Source organism: Orycteropus afer, unplaced genomic scaffold (assembly GCF_000298275.1).
Source record: "Orycteropus afer afer isolate SDZICR_OR568_19922 unplaced genomic scaffold, OryAfe1.0 scaffold00283, whole genome shotgun sequence".
Taxonomy (NCBI): domain Eukaryota; kingdom Metazoa; phylum Chordata; class Mammalia; order Tubulidentata; family Orycteropodidae; genus Orycteropus; species Orycteropus afer.
The window spans coordinates 4,365,587-4,387,910 of NW_006921870.1; the positions used below are offsets into that span (position 1 = coordinate 4,365,587).

The 22,324-nt window shown below is 41.2% G+C and overlaps 1 protein-coding gene across 1 annotated transcript in view; it reads left to right on the forward strand.

Annotated features, from left to right (window-relative positions):
- RPN1 (ribophorin I) overlaps positions 1–19,002 on the forward strand; it is a 45,264-nt gene extending 26,262 nt beyond the window's left edge. The window contains exons 5-10 of the mRNA XM_007950639.2: positions 3,097–3,289; positions 6,559–6,658; positions 8,077–8,215; positions 8,457–8,576; positions 17,288–17,533; positions 18,820–19,002. Of these exons, the coding sequence (XP_007948830.1) occupies positions 3,097–3,289; positions 6,559–6,658; positions 8,077–8,215; positions 8,457–8,576; positions 17,288–17,533; positions 18,820–19,002 (981 nt within the window). The remainder of the gene's footprint in view (positions 1–3,096; positions 3,290–6,558; positions 6,659–8,076; positions 8,216–8,456; positions 8,577–17,287; positions 17,534–18,819) is intronic.
- The last annotated feature ends 3,322 nt before the right edge of the window (positions 19,003–22,324 follow it).

Sequence of the window (22,324 nt, forward strand, 5' to 3'; positions counted from 1 at the left end):
CTTAACAAACAGAAGTTTATTCTTACAATTTGGAGGCTTTAAGTCCAGGTTCAAAGTGCCAGGCTCTAGGGGCTGGGTGAAAGCCCCTCAACCTTGGGTTGCAGCTCTGCCTCTTGCTCCTGGCCCACTGAAGTTAGAGGCTTTTCTTCACTCAGTTGCTGGCTGCTGATGCTTACAAACCCAAGATTGACAAGTAAAAAGACACAATCCCGATGTTACCAACCCACACAGCAGGCCATTACTTTAAGTCCATTTTAAGTCCCAAGGTCGGCAAAGCATGGCAGGCTGCTGAACAATGACACGGCTGCATGCAGGGTCCAAGCGTGCCATAAGCTAGAGACCATTCCGCAAGGCTTCTGCTTATATATAGGAAGCAGATCACATTCCCTAAGGCAGCTACTCAGCTGCTCCCAGGATTCTACCATGAAGATGATTACCAGTCTCATCATGGGAAATACTACATCCAGCTGCCCAGCCACTCAACCAAGCTGAGCCAAGTTGACACACAAACTGAACTACTGCAGGTTTACAAAGACTTATGGCTAGAGAAGCCACCTGTAATTTACTACACTGCACCAGCTAACTATGTAGACAGTTGTTTGGGATTGACTGATAATCAAGTAGTGGAGGGTTAGAAACCGAACAGGAAGAATCTTTAAAAGAAAAAAATTCTGTTTATTTAGGGGTATATAAAGTAGCCATGTATTTTATTATTTTTTCTTTTTAATAATGTATTTTTATCTGGGTGGAAATTTACAGAGCAAAATGGTTTTCCATTTAACAATTTGTACGCATTTTGTTTGGTGACATTGATTGCAATCCCCACAATGTAACAGCACTCTTCCCACTTCCTCCCTGTGTTTACCATTTCTGTTTGTCCTTGTTTCCTAGTCCTTCCTGCCTTCTGAGCTTTATCCCTGGGCAGATGCTGCCCTTTTGATATCATATACTTGAATGTTCTAGGGAGTGCCTACCTACCTGGTGTTACTTTTCACCTTATAGGCCAATTGTTTAGCTGTGAGTTGAGCTACAGGGGTGAGTTGCTTGACAAGTGTTTAAGGATCATAGTCTCAGGGGTTCTACCAGTCTCTGTCTGAACAGTAAGCCTGTTTTTTTTTTATGTTTTTGAGTTTTGTTCCACATTTTTCTCCCATTCTTCCAGGACCTCTTCTTAAGATTCCTTTCAGAGAAGTCAGCAGTGATAGCCGGGCACCAGCTGTTTCTTCTGGTCTCATGGTCATGGAGGCTGGGGTTCATGTAGTCCATTAGTTCTTTGGACTAATTATATCCTGAGTCTTTGATTTTTCTTCACTCTTCTTTGTTCCAGACAAGGAAAGACTAATAGTTGCACTCTGGATGACTGCTCACAAGCTTTTAAGACCCCGGATATTACTCAACAAAGTAGGATGTAGAACATTGTCTTAGTGTTATGCCAATTGACCTTGATGAACCCCAAGACTATGGTCTTGAGCTCTCAGGCCCAGCAGTTCATTCCCTCGAGGTATCTGGTTATGGCTAAGAAGTTTTCATAACTTTGCCCCCTGAATGCTCTACTTTATTCACATATATATTTGCTGTACATACAGATACATATATAGAAAAACTCTCTGGCAAACCTATATATATTCATGGGTGTGGTCTCAATTGCCTTCCCATACCTGTTCAGCTTGCATGTTTATCTATATATCCATTCATAAATTATTTTTATTGTTACTGTCATTGCAGGATTACATATGTGATAGTATTTACCTTTGTTGCCTTTAACACTTGTGTTCCTCCCAGTATCTTCCTCTGCCTTGATCATTTTGTGCTGACCTCCCCCTTATTGTATATTGCCTTTCCTTTCACCCAAGTTAATATGTGTCTGGTAGCATAGTGGATAAGGCACTTGACTGCTAACCAGAAGGCTGGCAGTTCAAACCCACCAGCCACTCCTTGGAAGGAAGATTAGGCAATCTACTTCTGTAGTGATACTGCCTCAGAAACCCAAGGAGGGGTGGCTGTGAGTTGGATCTGACTTGACGGCTGTGAGTTTCTTTTTGCCCCTTACTCTATATTGTCTTTTCCTTCACCCAAGTTAATATGTATCTATTCTCTATTTGGTAATTTACCCTTCTCCCCTCTCCGGGTAGCCTTCAAAGAATGTTTCTTTCTGTGTGTAAACCTTTTCTTGACTTTTTACAGTAGTAGTCTAGCATATTTGTCCTTTTGTGATTGACTGATTTCACTCAGCATAATATCCTCTAGATTCATCCACGTTATGAGGTGTTTTGCAGATTCATCGTTACTCTTTAACACTGAGTAGTATTCTGTTGTGTGTATGTACCATAGTTTGTGTATCATTCATCTGTTGATGGGCACTTAGGTTGTTTTTACCTTTTTTGCTATTGTGAATAATGCTGACATGGGTATGCAAGGCCGTGTATTTTAAAGAGAATTTGCGTAATAGGGAAGAAAAAAAAACATACCCATAGTACTACACCCAAACACTAGTGTTGCTGACATTTTAATATATTTACTTATCTTTTATAATGCTTGTCATTAAAAAATATTTAATCATATTGTATATATAGTTCTGTAAATTTTTTGTCTTATAAATGGTATCTTGTAAACATTGTTTATGTGAACAAAGGTATTGCATCCCTTCCTTTCCTAGTTATCAGAACATGCTTACATATTTGGAGTAAAGAATATTAACCAAAAAAACCAAACTCACTGCTGTCAACTTACCATTAAATAACTTGATTATTTTCTCCCATTTTTAGTTTTCCTTTCTGCAAAATAGATTAATTTTTACCTTCTTAGTAAGTCCTTAGTATTCACAAATATATTTGAGATTCTTTACTGAGATTATTTACTATATAGAAGAATTTGGCTATTTACCAGCCTTGATTGAGATGAAGATGTCCTTTCTAGAAATTTTGAAACCTTATGGGGAAAAAGTTACTTTTTTAGACTGTTAACAGTGTGGGTTCTTTTTAAATTAAATAATGCCATGATGAGTGTATTGATGCAGAAAGCCTTTTCTGTGTTTGGAATAATTTCTTCAGACTAGGTTCCTAGAGTCTTCAGAAGGGTATGTCAACTCTCTTGCAGACCATCCTCCCTGCTGCTGCCCAGGATGTTTATTACCGGGATGAAATTGGCAATGTTTCCACCAGCCACCTCCTTATTTTGGATGACTCTGTGGAGATGGAAATCCGGCCTCGCTTCCCTCTCTTTGGTGGATGGAAGACCCATTATATTGTTGGCTACAACCTTCCAAGCTATGAGTACCTCTATAATTTGGGTCAGTCTTCAATAGAATCCTTCTAGATGGGGAAAGAGTATTCTCTTATAATTCTTAGAAAGGCTGGGATATCAGGAACATCTTCTCATGAGTGGGTACAAATCATCATTGCACAAGTAATATTTACATATGGTAATAAATTCAGGCAGTACAGTAAAAATCTTATGCCCACATCTGTCATCATATAGAACTACTTAAATTTTTTAAAATAGTTTTTAATTTGAGATATTTAAAAAATATATATTCAGAGAATAATAAGTAACACTTTATAGACACACCCAGAATGAATATTTTTAAAACTTTTTTATTGTAAAATAGTATAGTGTTACAATATTGTAAATAAAATACAGAAAACCACATAAAACATTTGTAGCTCATGAATTATTAAAAGAGAAACACCTTGTAGCCATTATGCAGGTCAAGAAATAGAAATTTGCCAGCTACTTAACAAACCCTCCATGTGCCTCTTCTTTCCCTTCAGAAATAATCACCACCTTGACTTTTAGCAATCACTTCCTTGAATTTCTTCATAGTTTTATTTTATCACCCATATATATATTTCTAGATAATATAGTTTTGCCTCTTTCAAACATTTGTCTTTTCAGTCCTTGTTAATCTACAGGTTCTTTCTCCATCTGTTTTCCTCACAGTTTATCTGTTCAAGAACTTGAACCTCTTGTAGAATAACTTGCAGTCTAGGTTTTATTGATTGCTGACTTGAGGTGCAATTCAGCAGGTTCCTCTGTCCTTTGTGTTTCTTAAAAATTGACAGTTGACTGTGGAGACTTGGTCGGATTCAAGTTTGATCTCTTTACGAAACTTGAGATGATGAAGATGTGTTCTTTCATTAGAAGGCATATGCAGTGTTTGGTTATTGCTTTTGTAATGTGAGCACCAGTTGATGCACAATGCCTAAATTTAATACTCTTCTGAGGATTGCAAATGCTGGTCTAATAATTTCGTTTATTAGGTAGAATTTTAAGGATACAATTTACCTCATCTGTGGTTTGGTTTCCCATTGTTGTAGTTCATATAGGAAAGGCAGGATAAATACTTAATATTTTCCTTTTACTTATTAGATGACCAATTATTTTGGTTTCTCAGTCATAATATACTTATTGATTAAACATTTTATGGGTTTCATCCTTTGCATTTATTACCGTAATTGATGCTCAGGTTTTCCTCATCTTTAGTCAAGTAAGTTTTTTAATCTTTTTGACATGGCCCTACTACTCTTTCTTGCTATATTAAGAAAAGACATTCTTGACTCACCTTGTCTATTTCCTGCCCCAGACTGGAATCAGTCATTTCTCCAGGAAGTCCTTTTAGTGGGAAATCGTGTTTTAAGGTCATGATCTGAGAACTAGGCATGCTACTTGCTCTTGGGTTGGTAAATTTCTAGACCCTTTTCAGTAGGCAGAGTTATGTATATATTATAGCTATATATGAAATGTTTATGAATTCATACTATTATGTGATAGTAACCTATAGGGATTTTGGTTAACTTACTGTGCATTGATAACAGATGTGCTTTTAACTTTTTCTTTTTACTTAGATGCTAAAAGGGATTTTTTTCTAACACTTTTACTAAAATATTTTGTGGCAAAAGTTGTTCTAGGTTGCTGTTCTTGGGTATATAACATGTTCTTTCAACTTTTAGTTTCAAATCTTTTGGAAAATTTTTTCCCTTGGGGACTGGGACTCCTGTTATTTCTCAGTTGGATCTTTGCCTGTCTTCAATATTTGGCACTTTTCTTCTTTTTACTATCTTTTTCTCCTAAGGCCATTATTTGTTGTGTTTATTCAATCTTATATCCTTTTTTGCTTTATTAATTAGCTGTCATTTCTATAATTTTCTCTTATTTCTAATTAATTTTTTCTGTCACTTTTCTGAATTTTTCTAATTCTAGTTTATAGTGTTTTTTTCATGAACTTACACCATGTTCTTAATATCTTTGAACTTTTTCTGAAATATAAGTATAACTCAGATACTGCAAGTTTGTTTCTAGACCACTACAATCAATTGAATATTGCAATAAAGCGAGTCACACACATTTTTGGATTTCCAGTTGTTGTTGTTGTTGTTATGTGCCGTCGAGTCGGCCCTGACTCATAGCGACCCCTCCTTGGGTTTCCGAGGCAGTATCACTACAGAAGTAGGATTGCCCAACCTTCCTTCCGAGGAGTGGCTGGTGGGTTTGAACCGCCAGCTGTCTGGTTAGCAGGCAAGTGTCTTAGCCACTATGCTACCAGAGCTCCCTTGGATTTCCAGTACATATGAAAATTATGTTTACATTATATTTAGTCTATTAAGTGTATAATAGTATTGTGAAAGTTTAAAATATTACAAAATGTGACACAGAAATGTGAAGTGAGCACATGCTGTTGGAAAAATGGCACCAGTAGTCTTCCTGGACACAGGGTTGCCACAAACCTTCAATCTTTAAAAAATACAATTATCTGTAAAGTGCAGTAAAATGAGGATTGTAGTGGGTAACTGTTCTGATTGGCTTTATGGGCATATTTTTCTGTACATTCTCATATTCTCTAGAAATGTTCTCGCTCTCTTTCTTTATTTTAATAATGTTTTGCTTATATAACTTACTGTAAGAGGGAAGGGTACCTTTGTACTTTTCTGTAACTTTGCTCCTGGTGCGCTCAATTTTGATTCTGTTCCACCAGTTTTTCCTTGTGTGGAAGGCACTGTTGTGGAAGGGCAGGTGAATAGCTGGTGGCTATTCAAAATTTTTAGGAAGTAGATTGTTCTACACTGAACAGACATTCTGTGGGACTGTTTTCCTCTTCTGCTATGGGAGGAGAGGAAATTCTTCTGAGTTTCAGCTGCTTTTCTCAAATTGGCTTGCCATGCTTTCTAATGAATACCTGTTGTTTGTTTTGGGGTTCTCTGTTCTCCAATCCATGGTCCATTCATCACCCCATTACTTCCTTCTGCTTTCTCAGATACTGATAATGTGCAGGCCTTATTTCTGTTGGTGTCATGTCTCTTTCTTTTCCACTGTGGGAAACTTGTTACCTAGTTTTGTTGTAAATTTGGCCCTTGGGCTTTTGATTTTGTTCATTAGTAGTTCTGCCTTTTTATGTGGCAATTAGGGAAGATTCCAGATTTATGCTGCCCCACCTCTCTGTCTTCCTACAGTCTCCTTGTCCATGGACTTTAGATAGCAACTCTTTACTCCCCACATCTGTTGGCCTCCTGTCTCATTTTTTATGTTTTTCACATTATGTTTTCTGATTGCTTGATCCTTCAGGTGACCAGTATGCATTGAAGATGAGGTTTGTGGACCATGTGTTTGATGAGCAAGTGATAGATTCTCTAACTGTGAAGATCATCTTGCCTGAAGGGGCCAAGTAAGTATGACCACTCCTTTCCTCTGCAACCCATTTTCCCACACTAAGGGGAGGCTGTGCTGTGGGGCACAGCATAGGTGCTCAAGACATAGTTTTGATGCAAAAGCCTGTGGGGACATCGCAGAAAAGTTAGACTTAAATTTGAGTACCACATTTATTTATGAAACCTTCTGAAAACACAGTGCTGTTAAGTGATAGCCAAAGTTGGGGTGTTGGGTTGGTATCCAGAGGTACCTTGTTAGGCCAGATGGTGGCCTTAATCTGTTGAGGTATGATGTATGAGACAGAATGCAAAATCATAAAAGAAAGAACAATGGTTATTATTCTTACCAGACCATTCTTGATGTGCTGTGCTTAAGAAAGATGCCAGCTAGGTAGGATGGTGGGTTAAGGTTCCATGGTCAAACAGTAGAACTGTCTGGCCTATTTAACCAAAAAGGAATATGTTGAAAAGATAAGAGATATCTCATAAAATGAGAAGAATAGAGCAGAACATGTTAAGAGTCTTTGTGGCAGAAACTGACAGACACTCATTGGGTACTTGCCCTTGGGATGAGGGAACAATATCTGTTTTCAGTCTTTGTGTCACTTTTCTCTAGATTCATTCTAAAGGTGGAACATCTCCTTAGCCTCTCTTGGGTCACATGTTCACTCTGATCACCTGAAGGAAAGGTGCCTTGATTATTTTTTCTTTGGAGGACATTCATGTGTTAAGGGTAGTTGCTTGAAGCAAAGTTAGGGTGTGCTGTTTAGTAGGAGAAGGGAGAATGGGTCTGGACAGACAAAAACAGTACATATCCACTATATCCTGTAAGAAGTTTTTAGTCATATGATAAGAAAGAATATTTGGAATAACTCATGAGGGACCTCTTAAAGTCCTCAAGAGGCTATCCTTTGGTAGAATGCACGTGGTAGCTGTGTGACTCAAAGACATAGAACGAGTCCTTTTGAGCACATATGAGTAGAGGATACAGGGAAGCAGTTGTGGCCTCAACAGAAGAAGGCTGTAATACTCAGGCTTTGTAACAGTGGATCAGTTGTCTTAGAAGGCAGTGTTCCCTGTTGCCAGAAGAGGTGGGGGCAGAGTGAAGGAATGTGAACTTAGTGACCTTGAAAGGTTCCCTCATCCTTAGAAATCTCCAGCCCTATACTTAGTTTGAAGGAGCTCTGGTGTCGTAGTGCCTAAGGCATTTGACTGCTGACCAGAAGGCTGGCAGTTCAAACCCACCAGCCACTCCTTGGAAGGAAGGTTGGACAGTCTACTTCCATAGTGTTACTGCCTCAGAAACCCAAGGAGGAGGGGTTGCTATGGGTTGGATCTAACACAACGGCAGTGAGTTTGGTTTGGTTTTTGGTTTGTACTTAAGTTTGCCAGTGCAATCTATCTGAAGCCATATTTGCTTTCCATCTGCCCCCAGGAACATCCAGGTTGATAGTCCCTATGAAATCAGCCGGGCCCCAGATGAGCTGCACTATACCTATCTGGATACATTTGGCCGCCCTGTGATTGTTGCGTACAAGAAAAATTTGGTAGAACAACACATTCAGGACATTGTGGTAAGTGGTTCTGCTGTTCTGCCTTCTGTGCCTCCCTCCTTAGAGAATGGGTCCTTGGAGTGGGAGTGATATGAACTCATAACCATCTCTAAGGGTAGCGGTGGGGCAGCAGGCACCAGGAAGGAATTTTTTGTGGTTTGGCCAAATTGGCTGAATCTAGACCTAGTAAGGCTCCTTTTGCCCCCAGGTTTCTGTGCCTACAGAGATCTATAAAAACCTGTCTTCCTGGTTCCCCTCCCAGGTCCACTACACATTCAATAAGGTCCTCATGCTGCAGGAGCCCTTGTTGGTGGTGGCGGCTTTCTACATCTTGTTCTTCACTGTTATCATCTACGTCAGGCTGGACTTTTCCATCACAAAGGTACTGTACCTCTTGGTTTTCTTCCTGCTCTTATTGGCTAGTCATTTTGCCCTGTTCGATAATAAGTTTTACTAGCTTTACTGAGAACCATTGTTCCTCATGATAAGCACAAGGCAGAAGAACTCTGTCACCCAGAAAACTCCTCTCTGGCTATAGCCTCTGCTCATCCTTGCTGTAAAGATGCTGTGGTTTAGTTGGTGTGATCAGAGAACATGTGATATTAAGTCTCCTTCCAGTCTTGTTTGGGCTTTGGAGGCATACTTGGGTGCTTAGTTAAGATAGGAAAAACAAAAAGATTTGTGGACTTTTGGTCCTTATTATTTAGCTGAACTTTGAGGTGGAAAGCTCCCTGTAGTACTTACACCAGCAGCCCCTCTCCCTTCTCTCTGTAGTAACTCCTTGAGAGGAGACTATCTCAGAGTTGAGCAGAAACCTTAGTTTGGCCTGGTCAGGAGTCTTTCCCTCCTCCCAACTCTTTTCCCTGATTGGCTGACTCCATGGCTTCTTGTCTTCCCTAGGTGTTTTCAGGCCATACTCTTTGTCTCCCCTTACTGTTTTCTGTACCACACCCTGTGCTAGGCAGTAGTTTGGTGAGTGAGACAAGAGGAGGTAGGTTACCATCATACAGTCTGGCAGGTTGCTACTGGTGGTCAAGTACTGGCAGAACAACAAGCAGTAGGCACAGTGTGTGCTTTTTAAAATTTTTATTTATTTATCTGTTTATTCAAGGAGCACTGGTAACGTAGTGCCTAAGGCACTTGACTGCTAACCGGAAGGCTGGCAGTTCATATCCACCAGCCACCCCTTGGAGGGGCATTGGGCAATCTACTTCCATAGTGATAACTGCCTCGGAAACCCAAGGAGGGGTTGCTATGAGTCGAGTCTGACTCAATAGCACATAACAGCAAATAGTAACATCTGTTTATTTAGTATATACACAACAACACATACAACATTTCATCATCTTCTACGTGTACACTTCAGTAACATTGATTATGTTCTTCAAGTTATATACTTATTTTCACTCTCTTTTTGCAGATTGTCCCATCATCCTTTACATACTTTCCAAATAAAAACCCACTCTTTCTCCTCTCCTGCCCCTGGTGACCACCAATTATTTTTGGTTTCTGTGTATTCGCTCATTTCATATAAGTGATATCATGTAGTATTTTTCCTTTGGTGTCTGACTTATTTTGCTCAGCATAATATCCTCAAGGTTCATCTGTGTTGTGGCGTGCACCAAGACCTCATTCCTTTTTATGGCTGAATAGTGTTCATTGTGTAGTTGTACCACATTTTGTTTATCCATTCATCTGTTGGTGGACCTTTCGGTTGTTTCCACCTTTTGCCTTTTATGAATGGTACTGCAGTGAACATTAGTGTACATGTGTCTGTTCACATGCTGCTTTTACATCTTTTGGGTGTGTATGTAGGAGTGGAATTCCTGGGCCTTATAATAGTTCTGTGTTCAACTTTTTTTTTTCTTTTTTTTGTAGCGTTCCCTCCCATCCCTTCCCACCCCTGGCAACCAACAAAGAAAGTTTCCCTCTATATATAAACCTTTCCTTGACTCTCCACAACAACGAAAAAATACTATATTTGTCCTTCTGTTAATTGACTTATTTCACTCAGCATAATGTCCTCCAAGTTCTTCCATATTATGCAGTGTTTTTCAGACTCTACATTATTCTTTAGTGCTGCATAGCATTCCATTATGTGTATGTACCATAGTTTGGTCATTCACTCTTCTGCTGTAAATCTTAGAGATAAGTCCTTTGCCATATATGTAATTATCAGCAGTATGAATTTGTCATTGTCATTTTTGTTATGTGCTTTTTTTGTGGTACTGATTTCTTTGTTCCATATAATTTTCTATGCTGAGCTTGTTTTGTTCATGAATCATGTTATCACTTCCTTCACTTCTATTGTTTTAGTATTTGCTGAATATTTATGCTGGTCCTCTTTTTTGATGTGAAGGTTTATAATTTTTCTTAGAGGTTACCCTCTGATTTATAGTTTTTTTCCCAAGTTTAGAACAGTCCATTCTATCTTGTAGTTGTCTCGACTTTCCTACCATATAGAAGTTCTGTAACGACAGTCTTTTCCCTCTCTTTGGTTTGTAGTTGTCCTCATTTGTCAATTGATGTTTCTGGTTCCCTGTTTATAGTCTTGTAGGCTTATTTACTTTGGATACTTCCATAGCATAGTGGCTAAGGCACTTGACTGCTCACCAGGAGGCTGGCGGTTCAAACCCACCAGCCACTCCTCGGAAGGAAGGTTGGGCAATCCTACTTCCGTAGTGATACTGCCTCGGAAACCCAAGGAGGGGTCGCTATGAGTCGGGGCTGACTCAACGGCAAACAACAACAACAACAACAAGAACAACAACTTCCATAGCTGGGTTGGTGTCTGGGTTATATCTATCATGTGTTTTAATGATCATTTGTTGTTAGCTGTTGTTGCTTCTCTGTCCCAAGGGCACCCTGTAGTATCTCTTGTAAGGTTGGTCTGGTTTTAACAAATTCCCTTAATTTCTGCTTATCTGGAAATGTCCTGATTTCACCATCATATTTGAGGGACAATTTTGCTGGGTACATAATTCTTGGTTGGAAATTTTTCTATTTTAGTGTCTTATATATACTATCTCATTGTCTTCTTGCCTGCATGGTTTCTGTCAAGAAATCTGAGCTTTGTCTTATTGTTTGCCACTGGTAGGTAGCTTTTCGTTTTTCCCACACTGCTCTCATGATTCTTTCGTTGTCTTTGGTTTTGGTGAGTTTGAGATGATATGTCTGGGTGATTTTCTTTTGGGGTCTATCCTGTTTGGGGTTTGTTGGAATTCTGAATGGATATATTGTCATTTTTCATCATACCAGGGAAATTCTCTTCCAACAAATCTTTGACAATTTTCTCTCTGGTTTTATTTGTCTCTTCCTGTTCTGGAATTCTGATGACACGTAGGTTATTCCTTTTGATGGTATCCCACATGAACCTTAGGCTTGCTTCATTTTGTTTTGATCTTTTTTCTGATTGATCCCTTTCCCAAGAAGTATTCAGGTATTTGTCTTCAACCCCATTAATTCTGTCTTCCGTTGATCAATTCTACTCCTTTGCCCTTACAATGTCTTATCTATTTCTGACAATTTAGTATTAATCTTCTGGATTTCTCTCTGTGGATTTGGAGTAATTTCCAATTTTTCATTTTTTTTGTCATTTTGTTCTTGTATTTTCTTCTGAAATTCTTCTAGGGTTTTGTCTGTGTTTTCCTTGATCTGTCTCTTAGTCCTTTTAATATGCCTAAATGTAATTCTTTTGAATTTCTTATCAGGGAGTTCCAATGCTGCATCTTCCTCAGGGATATGTTTTGGGTCTGTATCCTGGTCCCTTCTTTCTCGTGCTTTATCTTGCTTCTTTGTGTGGACTGTGATGGTCTGTTGGCTCTGAGGCAGTGTGACATTTTTGTGTTTATATTTAATTGGTGGTGTATGTTGGAGTGACTTGCCCATGATTTTCGTTTTGTTTGTATGTTATCTATGCAAGCAGGCTACTTTGCTCCTCTGTTCGCTAGTTCACAGCACTTAAACACTCACCACCTGTCTCCTTTCCTGTTGTCAGCCTCTCGTATATCCCTGCTGACCTTGGCAAACAGAGCCTATTCTTAGGTCCCTGGAATCCGAATGAGAATGCTGTCACTTTAAAATCCAAAGTGGTACCACTTGTAACGATTCAAAATGGCTGCCTTGGTCACTTTAAATATCCAAAATGGCTCCTGCTTGTAAACATTCAAAATGGCTGCACCCTTGGTCACTTTAAATATCCATAAATGGCTCTGGACAGTAGAAAGTCAACAGCTCAGGTTGTCTCCCTCCTTGCTGTTTCCCTTCCTAGTCATAGGCCCCAGTGTAGTCATCCCTGCAGCCCTTGGTGACCAGGGCTGATTAAGTTCTCAGGTCCCAACACCACTTGGAAATATTCAGGCTGTTGGTCTCATCAGAGTAGCTGATAGTCTGCAGCTCTGACCATCTCTGTACTCACTTTTCATTCAGGTTTTTCCATTAGTTGGTGCCTAATCCACTTCTGTATAGTTCTTTTCAAAGCTCAGGGCTACAGCATTATCTTCTGTATCTGTGTCAATTGGTTTTTCTTTTCTTTGTTGAAGAAGGTCTGTGTCGTTTGTCTGCCTATTCCTCCATCTTATTGGAAGTCTGTGTTCAACTTTTTCAGGAGCCACCAAATTGTTTTCCACATTTGGGCACACAGTGTGTGCTTTTGCTAGTGGGTTGTTGTTGTTGTTGTTATGTGCCGTCGAGTCGGCCCCGACTCATAGCGACCCCTCCTTGGGTTTCCGAGGCAGTTATCACTACGGAAGTAGGATTGCCCAACCTTCCTTCCGAGGAGTGGCTGGTGGGTTTGAACCACCAGCCTTCTGGTTAGCAGTCAAGTGCTTTAGCCACTATGCTACCAGAGCTCCTAGTGGGTAGGATGCCAAAAAGGCTGCTCTGAGGAAGTGACAGGCAGAAAAGTTAGGGACTGGCATTCAGCCAAAGTCAGCTATTGATAGAGAAGTAGAGAGGGGTGTCAGCAGGACCTGTGAGTAGTTGTGTGCTCAAACAATAGGGTTGTTGTATGCCATTGAGTTGATTCCAACTCATAGTGACCCTGTAGGACAGAGTAAAACTGCCCCATAGTGTTTCCTAGGCTGTAATCCTTATTTATTTATTTAATTGTGATTTGGGTGAAAATTTACAGAGCAAATATGCTTTCCATACAGCAGTTCACGTATACTTTGTCTCATGACATTGACCACAGTTTACTACAATGCAACATCTCCCCTCCTATTTCCTCCTGATAGTTACCTCTTTCCTGTGTCCATCCCTCCATGCACTCCTGCCCCTTGAGCTGTCTCCCTGTGCATAAGCAGCCCTTCTTTCTCCCATGCTCATTCTCTCCAAGGAGTGTATCTACTTCAGGAAAACCTTCAACTCATATGCCTGTCTATTGTTTGTCTGGAAGCCACAGGCATGGGTTGAGTTCCAGACCTGAAGGGCAGCTAGGGGACATAGTCTCAGTGCCTAGGCTGTAATCTTTATGGGAGCAGATCACCAAATATTTTATCCCAAGGAGTGGTTGGTGGGTTCAAACTGCCAGTCTTTTGGTTAGCAGCCAAGCACTTAACTACTGTGCCACCAGGGCTCTTTAAGCAGCAGGGTATGTGTGAGCAAAGGTGTTGATCAAGCCCATGCTCTGAACAAGGGAGGTTGTTTAGTTTCCACATTAGTAGAAAATTTGTGAGAATAGTAAGAATAACTCATTTTCTTTTATATAGATTTAGCAATTGTTACATTTGGCCTCAACTTGACTGCTAACCAGAAGGTTGGTGGTTCAAACCCACTAGCCACTCCTTGGAAGGAAGATTGGGCAATCTAATTCTGTAGAGATACTGCCTTGGAAACCCAAGGAGTGGTCGCTGTGGGTCGGAGACGACTCAATGGCACATAACAACAACAACAAATGTATATATTATTATTGTTGAACCATTTGAAAGTAGATTGGAGACATCGTGCCCTTGGAGTGCTTATGCATTTTGCTGTAATACTGTTAACAAACATGTAATCCATACTCAAATTTTGCCAGTTTTCCCAATAATAATATACAGTAATTATTTTTCAAACTCCAGAATGAAATTGAGGATCATAGCTTGCATTTAGCGCTCATGTTTCTTTAGTCTCCTTTAATCTGTTACATTTCTTCAGCCTCTCTTTGTCTTTAAAGACCTTTACCTATTTGAAGTATAGGAGCTAGTTAGGTTTTTTTCTTTAAATTGTGATTTGGGTGAAAGTTTACAAAGCAGATTCATTTTACATTCAACATTTCATACACATTTTATTTCATGACATTGATTGCAGTCCCTGTAATGTAACAGTTCTCTTCCCACTTTCTTCTTGTGGTTACCTTTTCCCTGTGTCCTCTCCTGTGCATTCCTGCTTTCTGAGCTGTCTCGCTGTGCAAATGCTGCCCTTCTGATCATCCATGGATGATTGTTCTAAGAGGCGTACCTACCTTGTGTAAATGTTCACTTTATAGGCCTATTATTTGGCTGGAAGCCACAGGGGTGAGGTCAGTTCAAGCCTGAAGGATGACTAGGGGCCATGTCTCAGGGGTTTCACCTGTCTCTGTTAGACCAGTAAGCGTTGTGTTTTTTTAGGATTTTGAATTTTGTTTCATGTTGTTCTTCTATTGTATCCAGGATCTCTGGCATTGATCCCTTTCTAAGTGGTTCACAGTGGTAGTTGGGCACCATTTAGTTCTTCTGGTCTCAGGGTTGTGTAAGCTGAGGTTCATATGGTCCACTAGTTCCTTGGACTGATTGTTCCCATGGGTCTTTCATTTTCTTCACTCCTCTTTGCTCTTGATGAGGAGTTGTTGCTTCTTAGATGGTTGCTTGCAGGCTTTATTTTTAATTTTTAAATTTTTATTGTGATTTGGGTGAAAATTTGCAGAGCAAATTCATTTTCCATACAGTAGTTCATACATACTTTGTTTCATAACATTGACTGCAGTTCCCCATGCTGTAACAGTTCTCTTCCCACTTCTTCCCCATAGTTACCTCTTCCCTGTGTCCTTCCTTCCCATCTACCCCCACTCCCCAAGCTGTCTCCTTGTGCAAACACTGCTCTTCTTTTCCCCCACGATTGATCATTCCAAGGAGTTGTATCTCAAAAACCAAACTCCCTGCTGTTGAGTTTAATCTGACTCATAGTGACCCTTCCTTTGCTTTCCAAGGTATTATCTCTACAGAAGTAGATTGCCCAGTCTTTCTTTGGTGGGTTTGAACTGCCAGGCTTCTGGTTAGCAGTTAAATGCCTTAGGCACTACCTGATGTAAATGATCACCCCATATGCCTGTCTGTTATTTGGCTGGAAGCCATAGGAGTGAGTTCAGTTCTACACCTGAAGGGTAACAAAGGCCATAGTCTCAGGTGTCTCACCAGGCTCTATTAGACCAGCAGACCTGGTCTTTTTTTTTAATTTTGAGTTTAGTTCCACATTGTTGTCCCACTCTATCCAGGATCTCCTGTACTGATCCCCCTCTGAGTGGTTGACAGTGGTCGCTGGGCCCCATCTAGTTCTTCTGGTTCCATGGTCTTATAGGCTGAGGATCACATGGTCTCCAATCTCTTGGATTAATTGTTTCCATGTGCCTTTGGTTTTTTCTTCATTCTTCTTTGCTCTGGGCAAGGACAGACCAATTGTGCATCTAGATGGCCACTTGTAAACTTTTAAGATCCCAGATACTACTCATCAAAGAAGAACGTTGTTGTTGTTATGTGCCGTCGAGTCGGACCCGACGCATTGCGACCCCTCCTTCCGAGGTGGTATTACTACGGAAGTAAATTGCCCCATCTTCTTTCCGAGGAGTGGCTAGTGGGTTTGAACGGCCAGCCTTCTGATTAGCAGTCAAGTGCCTTAGGTACTACACTACCAGAGCTCCCAAAGAAGAACGTAGAACAATGTTTTTGTATAGTGTGTTATGCCAGTTGAGCTTGATGTCCCCCATGACTGTGGTCTTGAGCCCATGAGCTCCGTAACTCAGTCCCTCAAAGTATTTGTTTGCAGGTTTTTCTGTCTTTAGATGTAGAGTGTATTGTCAAAGTACTGTGTTCCCAAGGTGCTTAGATTAGTTCTTATTTTTTTTTCTTGTGTATCTTTTCATTTGAAAGATAATGGTTTATTTGTTTCTATTTGAATTTTATTCTAGTTACTCCCTCCATCTTTGTTAGTATTTTATTTTGGTTAAAAATATGTAAAACATTAACAAGATTTTAATTCAGGACTCTTAAGATGGTACCATTCCCTCCACCCTTTCCCATTCGTGGTCTGTGGATAATTAACTTCATCAATCCTCAATATCCTTCCTGATTTTTCCTTTTTTGCAAAAATAAGCAGATACTTAAATTTCTTATTCACTCTTCTGTTTCATACAAAGGTAGCAACTGTACATGTTTTTTGTACTGTGCTCTTTTCACTTAACAAATATATCCTGGAAATCACTCATATCAATTCACAGAGATCTTCCTCATGATTTTTTATAGCTGCAGAGTGGTCTGTTGTATAGGTATTCCATCATTTATTCAACTAATCTCCTATCTATAAATTTCTTTTTGAAGCTTTGGCAATGTGTTGAGGAAAAAAATACCAAGACCTGTTTCAGCCTTTGAGCCACCAAGTTAGGACTTCTGAAGTAGATTGATGGTGAGAGATGATAATTGAACGTATGTAGAACCTTAACCAAAGATCTGTGAGTGGCAAGATAAGGGGCTTGGGCTTTATCCCTTAGGCCCTGAGACACTCTGGGAGGTTCTATGAAGGAGAGATATACTAAAACCTTCTTGAAGCCTTCCCTGACCTGAGCTGGAATTTTTCTTTCCTCAGCACCTTGCCTTACCCTACATTATCATCATTTCTCGCATATTATCTGTTTGCTGCAGTGGACTGTGAATTGAATGTCTGCTTCATCTTTGTTTCCTTAGTCTTGTCCAGTGCTGGACTTGGTCCAGATTAAATATCAGCAAAGGTTGATTCTCTTGATTTATCAAGAAGATGGCTTATTTTGCTTGGATAGCTGATAGTGGTGGGTGCTATTTGGGAGGTGAAGGCTGGAGTGTGTTCAAACCTGGATGTTGTCACACATGGCGTCTCTTTCTCCTCCAGGATCCGGCTGCTGAAGCCAGGATGAAGGTGGCCTGCATCACAGAGCAGGTCCTGACCCTGGTCAACAAGAGAATAGGTCTCTACCGTCACTTTGATGAGACTGTTAATAGGTACAAGCAATCCCGGGATGTCTCTACTCTCAACAGTGGCAAGAAGAGCCTGGAGATGGAACATAAGGCCTTGACTAGTGAAATCGCACTGCTCCAGTCCAGGCTGAAGACGGAGGGGTCTGACCTTTGTGACAAAGTAAGTGTCTGCCATCACTGTGTCACTTAGTTTGTTGCCTTCACTTTTGGGGATTGTGCCCGAAGATGGTATGACTAGAGCAGTACATCACTGTTCTGTTTAGGTCAGACACTGGGCAGCTTGCTTGCTTACTTGCTAGTTTGTGGAGTGAGATACCTTACAGTTTTAGACTTGTTGTGTGGTGCCAACTTTTGTGGTAGAACAAGAGAGTTTGGAGAAAGCTCTGCCAGCCTTTACAGCACTGTTTGTCTACATGGCTGATATTCAGAATAGCTGCTTCCTCTTTTCGGAGGCCAGATTGGACAAGGCCCCAGGCTGCTCGTGGCCCGGTAAGAAAACAGACTTTCAGAATCATGGATTTGAATTCAGGCTCTGATAGACTTTAGTAAACCTGTACAAGTTTCCTAACCATGTCTTAGTTTCCTTATCTGTAAAATGTTATGAATACTTATCTCATAGTGGTTATGAATGGGAAATGAATTAGTGCATGTAAAGTGATTAGCAACCTGCCTGGAATGTGTTGTGTGAGTTATTGCTGTCTGTGAGGATGATGAACCCCCTTTCAGACGGTCCCCTCAGTCCCTGACCACCCTGTCTACTACACTACTCTCCAGCATTCCCTCTTCTTACTCTAACACCTACGACTGTTGGAACTTATATTTGTTCATTTGCTTATGTATGTATTATCTGTCCTCCCCACTAGAATGTCATCTTCATAAGGGCATGGTACTGTATTAGTCTTCACTGATGTTTCTGGAGCCTGGAATGTGCCCAACACGAGTAGTATGGCTCACTAAATACCTGTTGAATATTGAAGAATTGTGCCTAAGAAAGTTCTCAGCCTGCTCCCTGCCCCAGTTGATATTTTGCTTAACTGAATTTCTGTACCTAATTTGGCAAGCTAATGGGAAGAGAAGGAACATTCAAAAATACCTACTGTGTGTCAGGGCACCATACCAAATAGTTTCATATATTTTCATACTTAATCCTCACAATCCTATTCCATATGAGACCAGGGATGGTGAAGGGACTTGCTTGTAAGGGTCAGAGCCTGGGGAAAGAGTTTGTGAGTAGTGAGGCTGGCATTTGAAGCCATTCTGTCTTCCTCCATAGCCAACCCCTCTATTGTACTTCACTTGTACCTCTGCCCAGGGGGCACTATGTTCTTTGCTGCATCTGTGGCTGGTCCATGGGAGCTCCCTGGTCTTTCAGCAGGGGAGGTGGTAGGCTCTGCTGAGTAGGGGTGGGATTACCACTGTCAACTCCTGATCTCTTGCCTTGGCCAGGTGAGTGAAATGCAGAAGCTGGATGCCCAGGTGAAGGAACTGGTGCTGAAATCGGCGGTGGAAGCTGAGCGGCTGGTGGCAGGCAAGCTTAAGAAAGATACATACATCGAGAATGAGAAGCTCATCTCAGGAAAACGGCAGGAACTGGTTACCAAGATTGACCACATCCTGGATGCTCTTTAGCCTTTGCCCATCAGCTCAGGGTGGGCCAGGGCCCCTGCACAGATGGCAGGGAGGGTGGGAATACTGGCCTCTACATTTTCCAAAGGTCTTCAAGAAGTTCGGCCATGCCTTGGGCAGCACAAGAAGCTTAGTTTTTGTTCCTAAATCTTTCTTTTCTTTTTTTTTTTTTACACTTCAAAACAAAAATCAAATTCCATTAAAAACAAAACACCTTTGTGTTTTGAACAAAAGAATTTTCAATAGTTGATTAGTAGTATTTTGCTCTGAAGGCTAGGATAGTCTTTCAGCTTGTAAAGCCCCTTGTTTATACCCTTCTAATTCGTGATAAATTGGTATTTTGTGAGTTGTGTGTGGGCTTTTTTTTTTTTTTTAATGTGTGAGCGTGTGTGTGACCAAATGAAAATAAAGCAGGGACTGTGACATTTGCTTAATGATTTGTTCTATTGAAAATCGCTCATAACTTGGTAACTTTGTGGTCCAAAAACCAAAAGCAAACTCTTTGCCATTGAGCTGATTCGACTCATAGCAACCTCTCCTTGGGTTTCTGAGGTGATTACTCTATAGAATAGATTACGCAGTCTTCCTTCCAAGGACTGGCTGGTGAGTTTGAACCTCCATCCAGCCTTCTGGTTAGCAGTCAAATGCCTTAGGCACTATACTACCAGAGCTTCCCACTTTGTGGGCAGTACTTTTTATCCACTGAGTAATGGATTTGTTCCTCAGAGCAACTTTGCAAGGTAAATATTTTCATTTTACATGTGAGAAAACTGAGGCCAGAGAGGTAAAGCACTGGTATTGTGAGGGCTGTATTACAGTAACCCAGACAGTATTTTTCTGACTATGTTCTGAGTCACATTCTCTATTAGGCATGGATAGCGATGAGCAGAGTAGAGGGCCATGTAGAGAACAATCAGTCAGATGACCAAACACAAATTCATAATTGCAAACTGACAAAACCCTGTTAGGAAAGGGCACAACATCTTTTGGTGGTATGTACTGGTAAGTATTGGACTTAATCTGGGTGGATGTAGGAGTATATGCAAGGTCTTCCCAAAGAAATGACCTTTGAATTGAGCTCTATAGGAATTACATAGGTGGCACAGAATAGGGGGGGAAAGGGGTAGAGAGTCCTCCAAGCAGAGAGCACTAGATAATGTATGTTAGTTATCTAGTGCTACTACAACAGAAATAACCACAGGTAGGTGGCTTTCACAAATAAATTCCTTTTCTCAGAGATTTAGGAGGCTAGAAGTCTGAAATCAGGGTGCCAGCTTTTGGGGAAGCCTTTCTCTTTCAGCTCTGGGAGAAAGTTCTTGTTCCTTGGTTTGTTGGTGATCTCATGTGGTATGGCATCTTCCCCTAGCTTTACTTCCTTAATCTTCCTTTATAACTCAAGAGATTGACTCAAGACACACCTTACACTGTTGTTGTTGTGGTTATGTGCCATCGAATTGGACCCGACTCATAGTGACCCCTCCTTGGGTTTCCGAAGCAGTATCACTATGGAAGTAGATTGCCCAGCCTTTCTTCTGAGGAGTGGCTGGTGGGTTTGAACCGCCAGCCTTCTGGTTAGCAGTCAAGTGCCTTAGAGCACTTAATGCTATCAGAGCTCCCTCACCTTACACTAATACTTACTAATTAAATTATCCTAACAAACTGTTCCCAAAAGGGTTTATTACCACAGGTATAGGGGTTAGAATTTATGACACGCATTTTTGGGAGACACAGTTAAATCCATAGCAGTATGTGCAGAGGTCTTGGGACAGACCAGGGCATGGGCTATTTGTTGACCAGAAGGAAATCCTGAGAGTGAGATTGGAGACTATACAGCATAAGGCTGCAGAAGTGAGAAGAGCCAGAACAAGATAGGGCTTTCTATGTCATGTCAAGGCTTATGCCTGTATCTTAAAATTAAGGGAAGACCAACCAGTATGTGAGCAACTTGCTTAGATTTGTATTTTGGCTGAGAAGGAACTGAAGGTCCAGAAGTGGATGAAGGCAAAAACTGAGAGCCTGTTGCAATAATCCAGTAATTGCAGTAATCCAAAAGATGATGGCTTGGACCAGAGTGGTGATATAAAATAGAACAGTGCTGTTATCTGCTTCTAGGATGGAGGTGAGCATTGCATAAAGTAATACATATCAGTCATAGTCATATATGGTAACTGCTTGTTGCAACTTAGCAATTGTTTCCTTTCCTCCAAGCATAGTTTTTTTTGGCCCGAGTTAGGTGTCTTGCACTCAAGAGCTGGAAATTGTGGAGGCTGCATGTAACCAGTGTTCCCCCCATCTCCCTGTTCCTCTCAGGGCAGCCTCTGCTTCTCTAAGGAACCCTAGAGGAAGCTGCGTTTTCATGGAGAGAGCCCTGCCTTGCCAGTTTCTTCATCGGGTTTTATCACTTACACTGTTAAACTTTTTCTCACTCTTTGGAACAGGAAAAGTAGAACTTGGCAGAAACCAAGGGTTTACTAGCGTTAAAGAACTTGGCCCAGTCCTTGTGCAGGTGGACGGGCGCCCCCCTCTGGCTCAGGGGGACAGCTCCTGATTGCAGTCTCTAGAGCTTAGTGCCTAAGGTACTTGACTGCTAACCAGAAGGCTGGCAGTTCAAACCCTCCAGCCACTCCTTGGACAGAAGATGGGGCAATCTACTTCTATAGTGATACTGGCTCGGAAACCCAAGGAGGGGTCACTGTGAGTCTGGGCCGACTTGATGGAACATAACAACAACAGAAGGGAGCTCTGGTAGCATAATGCCTAAGGCAGTTGACTGCTAACCAGAAGGCTGGCGGTTCAAACCTACCAGCCACTCCTCGGAAGGAAGGTTGGGCAATCTACTTCTGTAGTAGTACTGCCTTGGAAACCTAAGGAGGGTTCGCTATGAGTCGGGTCTGACTTGACAGCACATAACAACAGAACCTACATGGAGTCCTGGGGAAGAAGCTGGGCCTGCGCCTTAAGTGTCTCTTGGAACCCGTAGCATGTCACTTGGGGGTGCCTCGTGAGGCTTCTGGAAGTAAGGCTGAGTATGCAGGTGCCGAGGGTCAGGTTGGAGAGAAAAGTTGTGCATTTGTGGGCTGCATCTACCTTAGGGGTTGTAGTTGTCAAAGTCAAGTCTCCAGGTACACACTACCTAGCAATGGGGAGCTGGGGGAACTGCAGCACTAGCCTGGACTGGAACTGTGTCTGGGTTCAGATGCGGGAGCCAGGTCAGGGCTGCTAAGGGGTGATGGGGACTTGAGCTTGCAGATGCTGTGTGAGTTGTCAGGCCAGCTGGGCCTGCCAAAGTCATGACTCATCCTGTAGCCTGCACTGGGTGCCACAG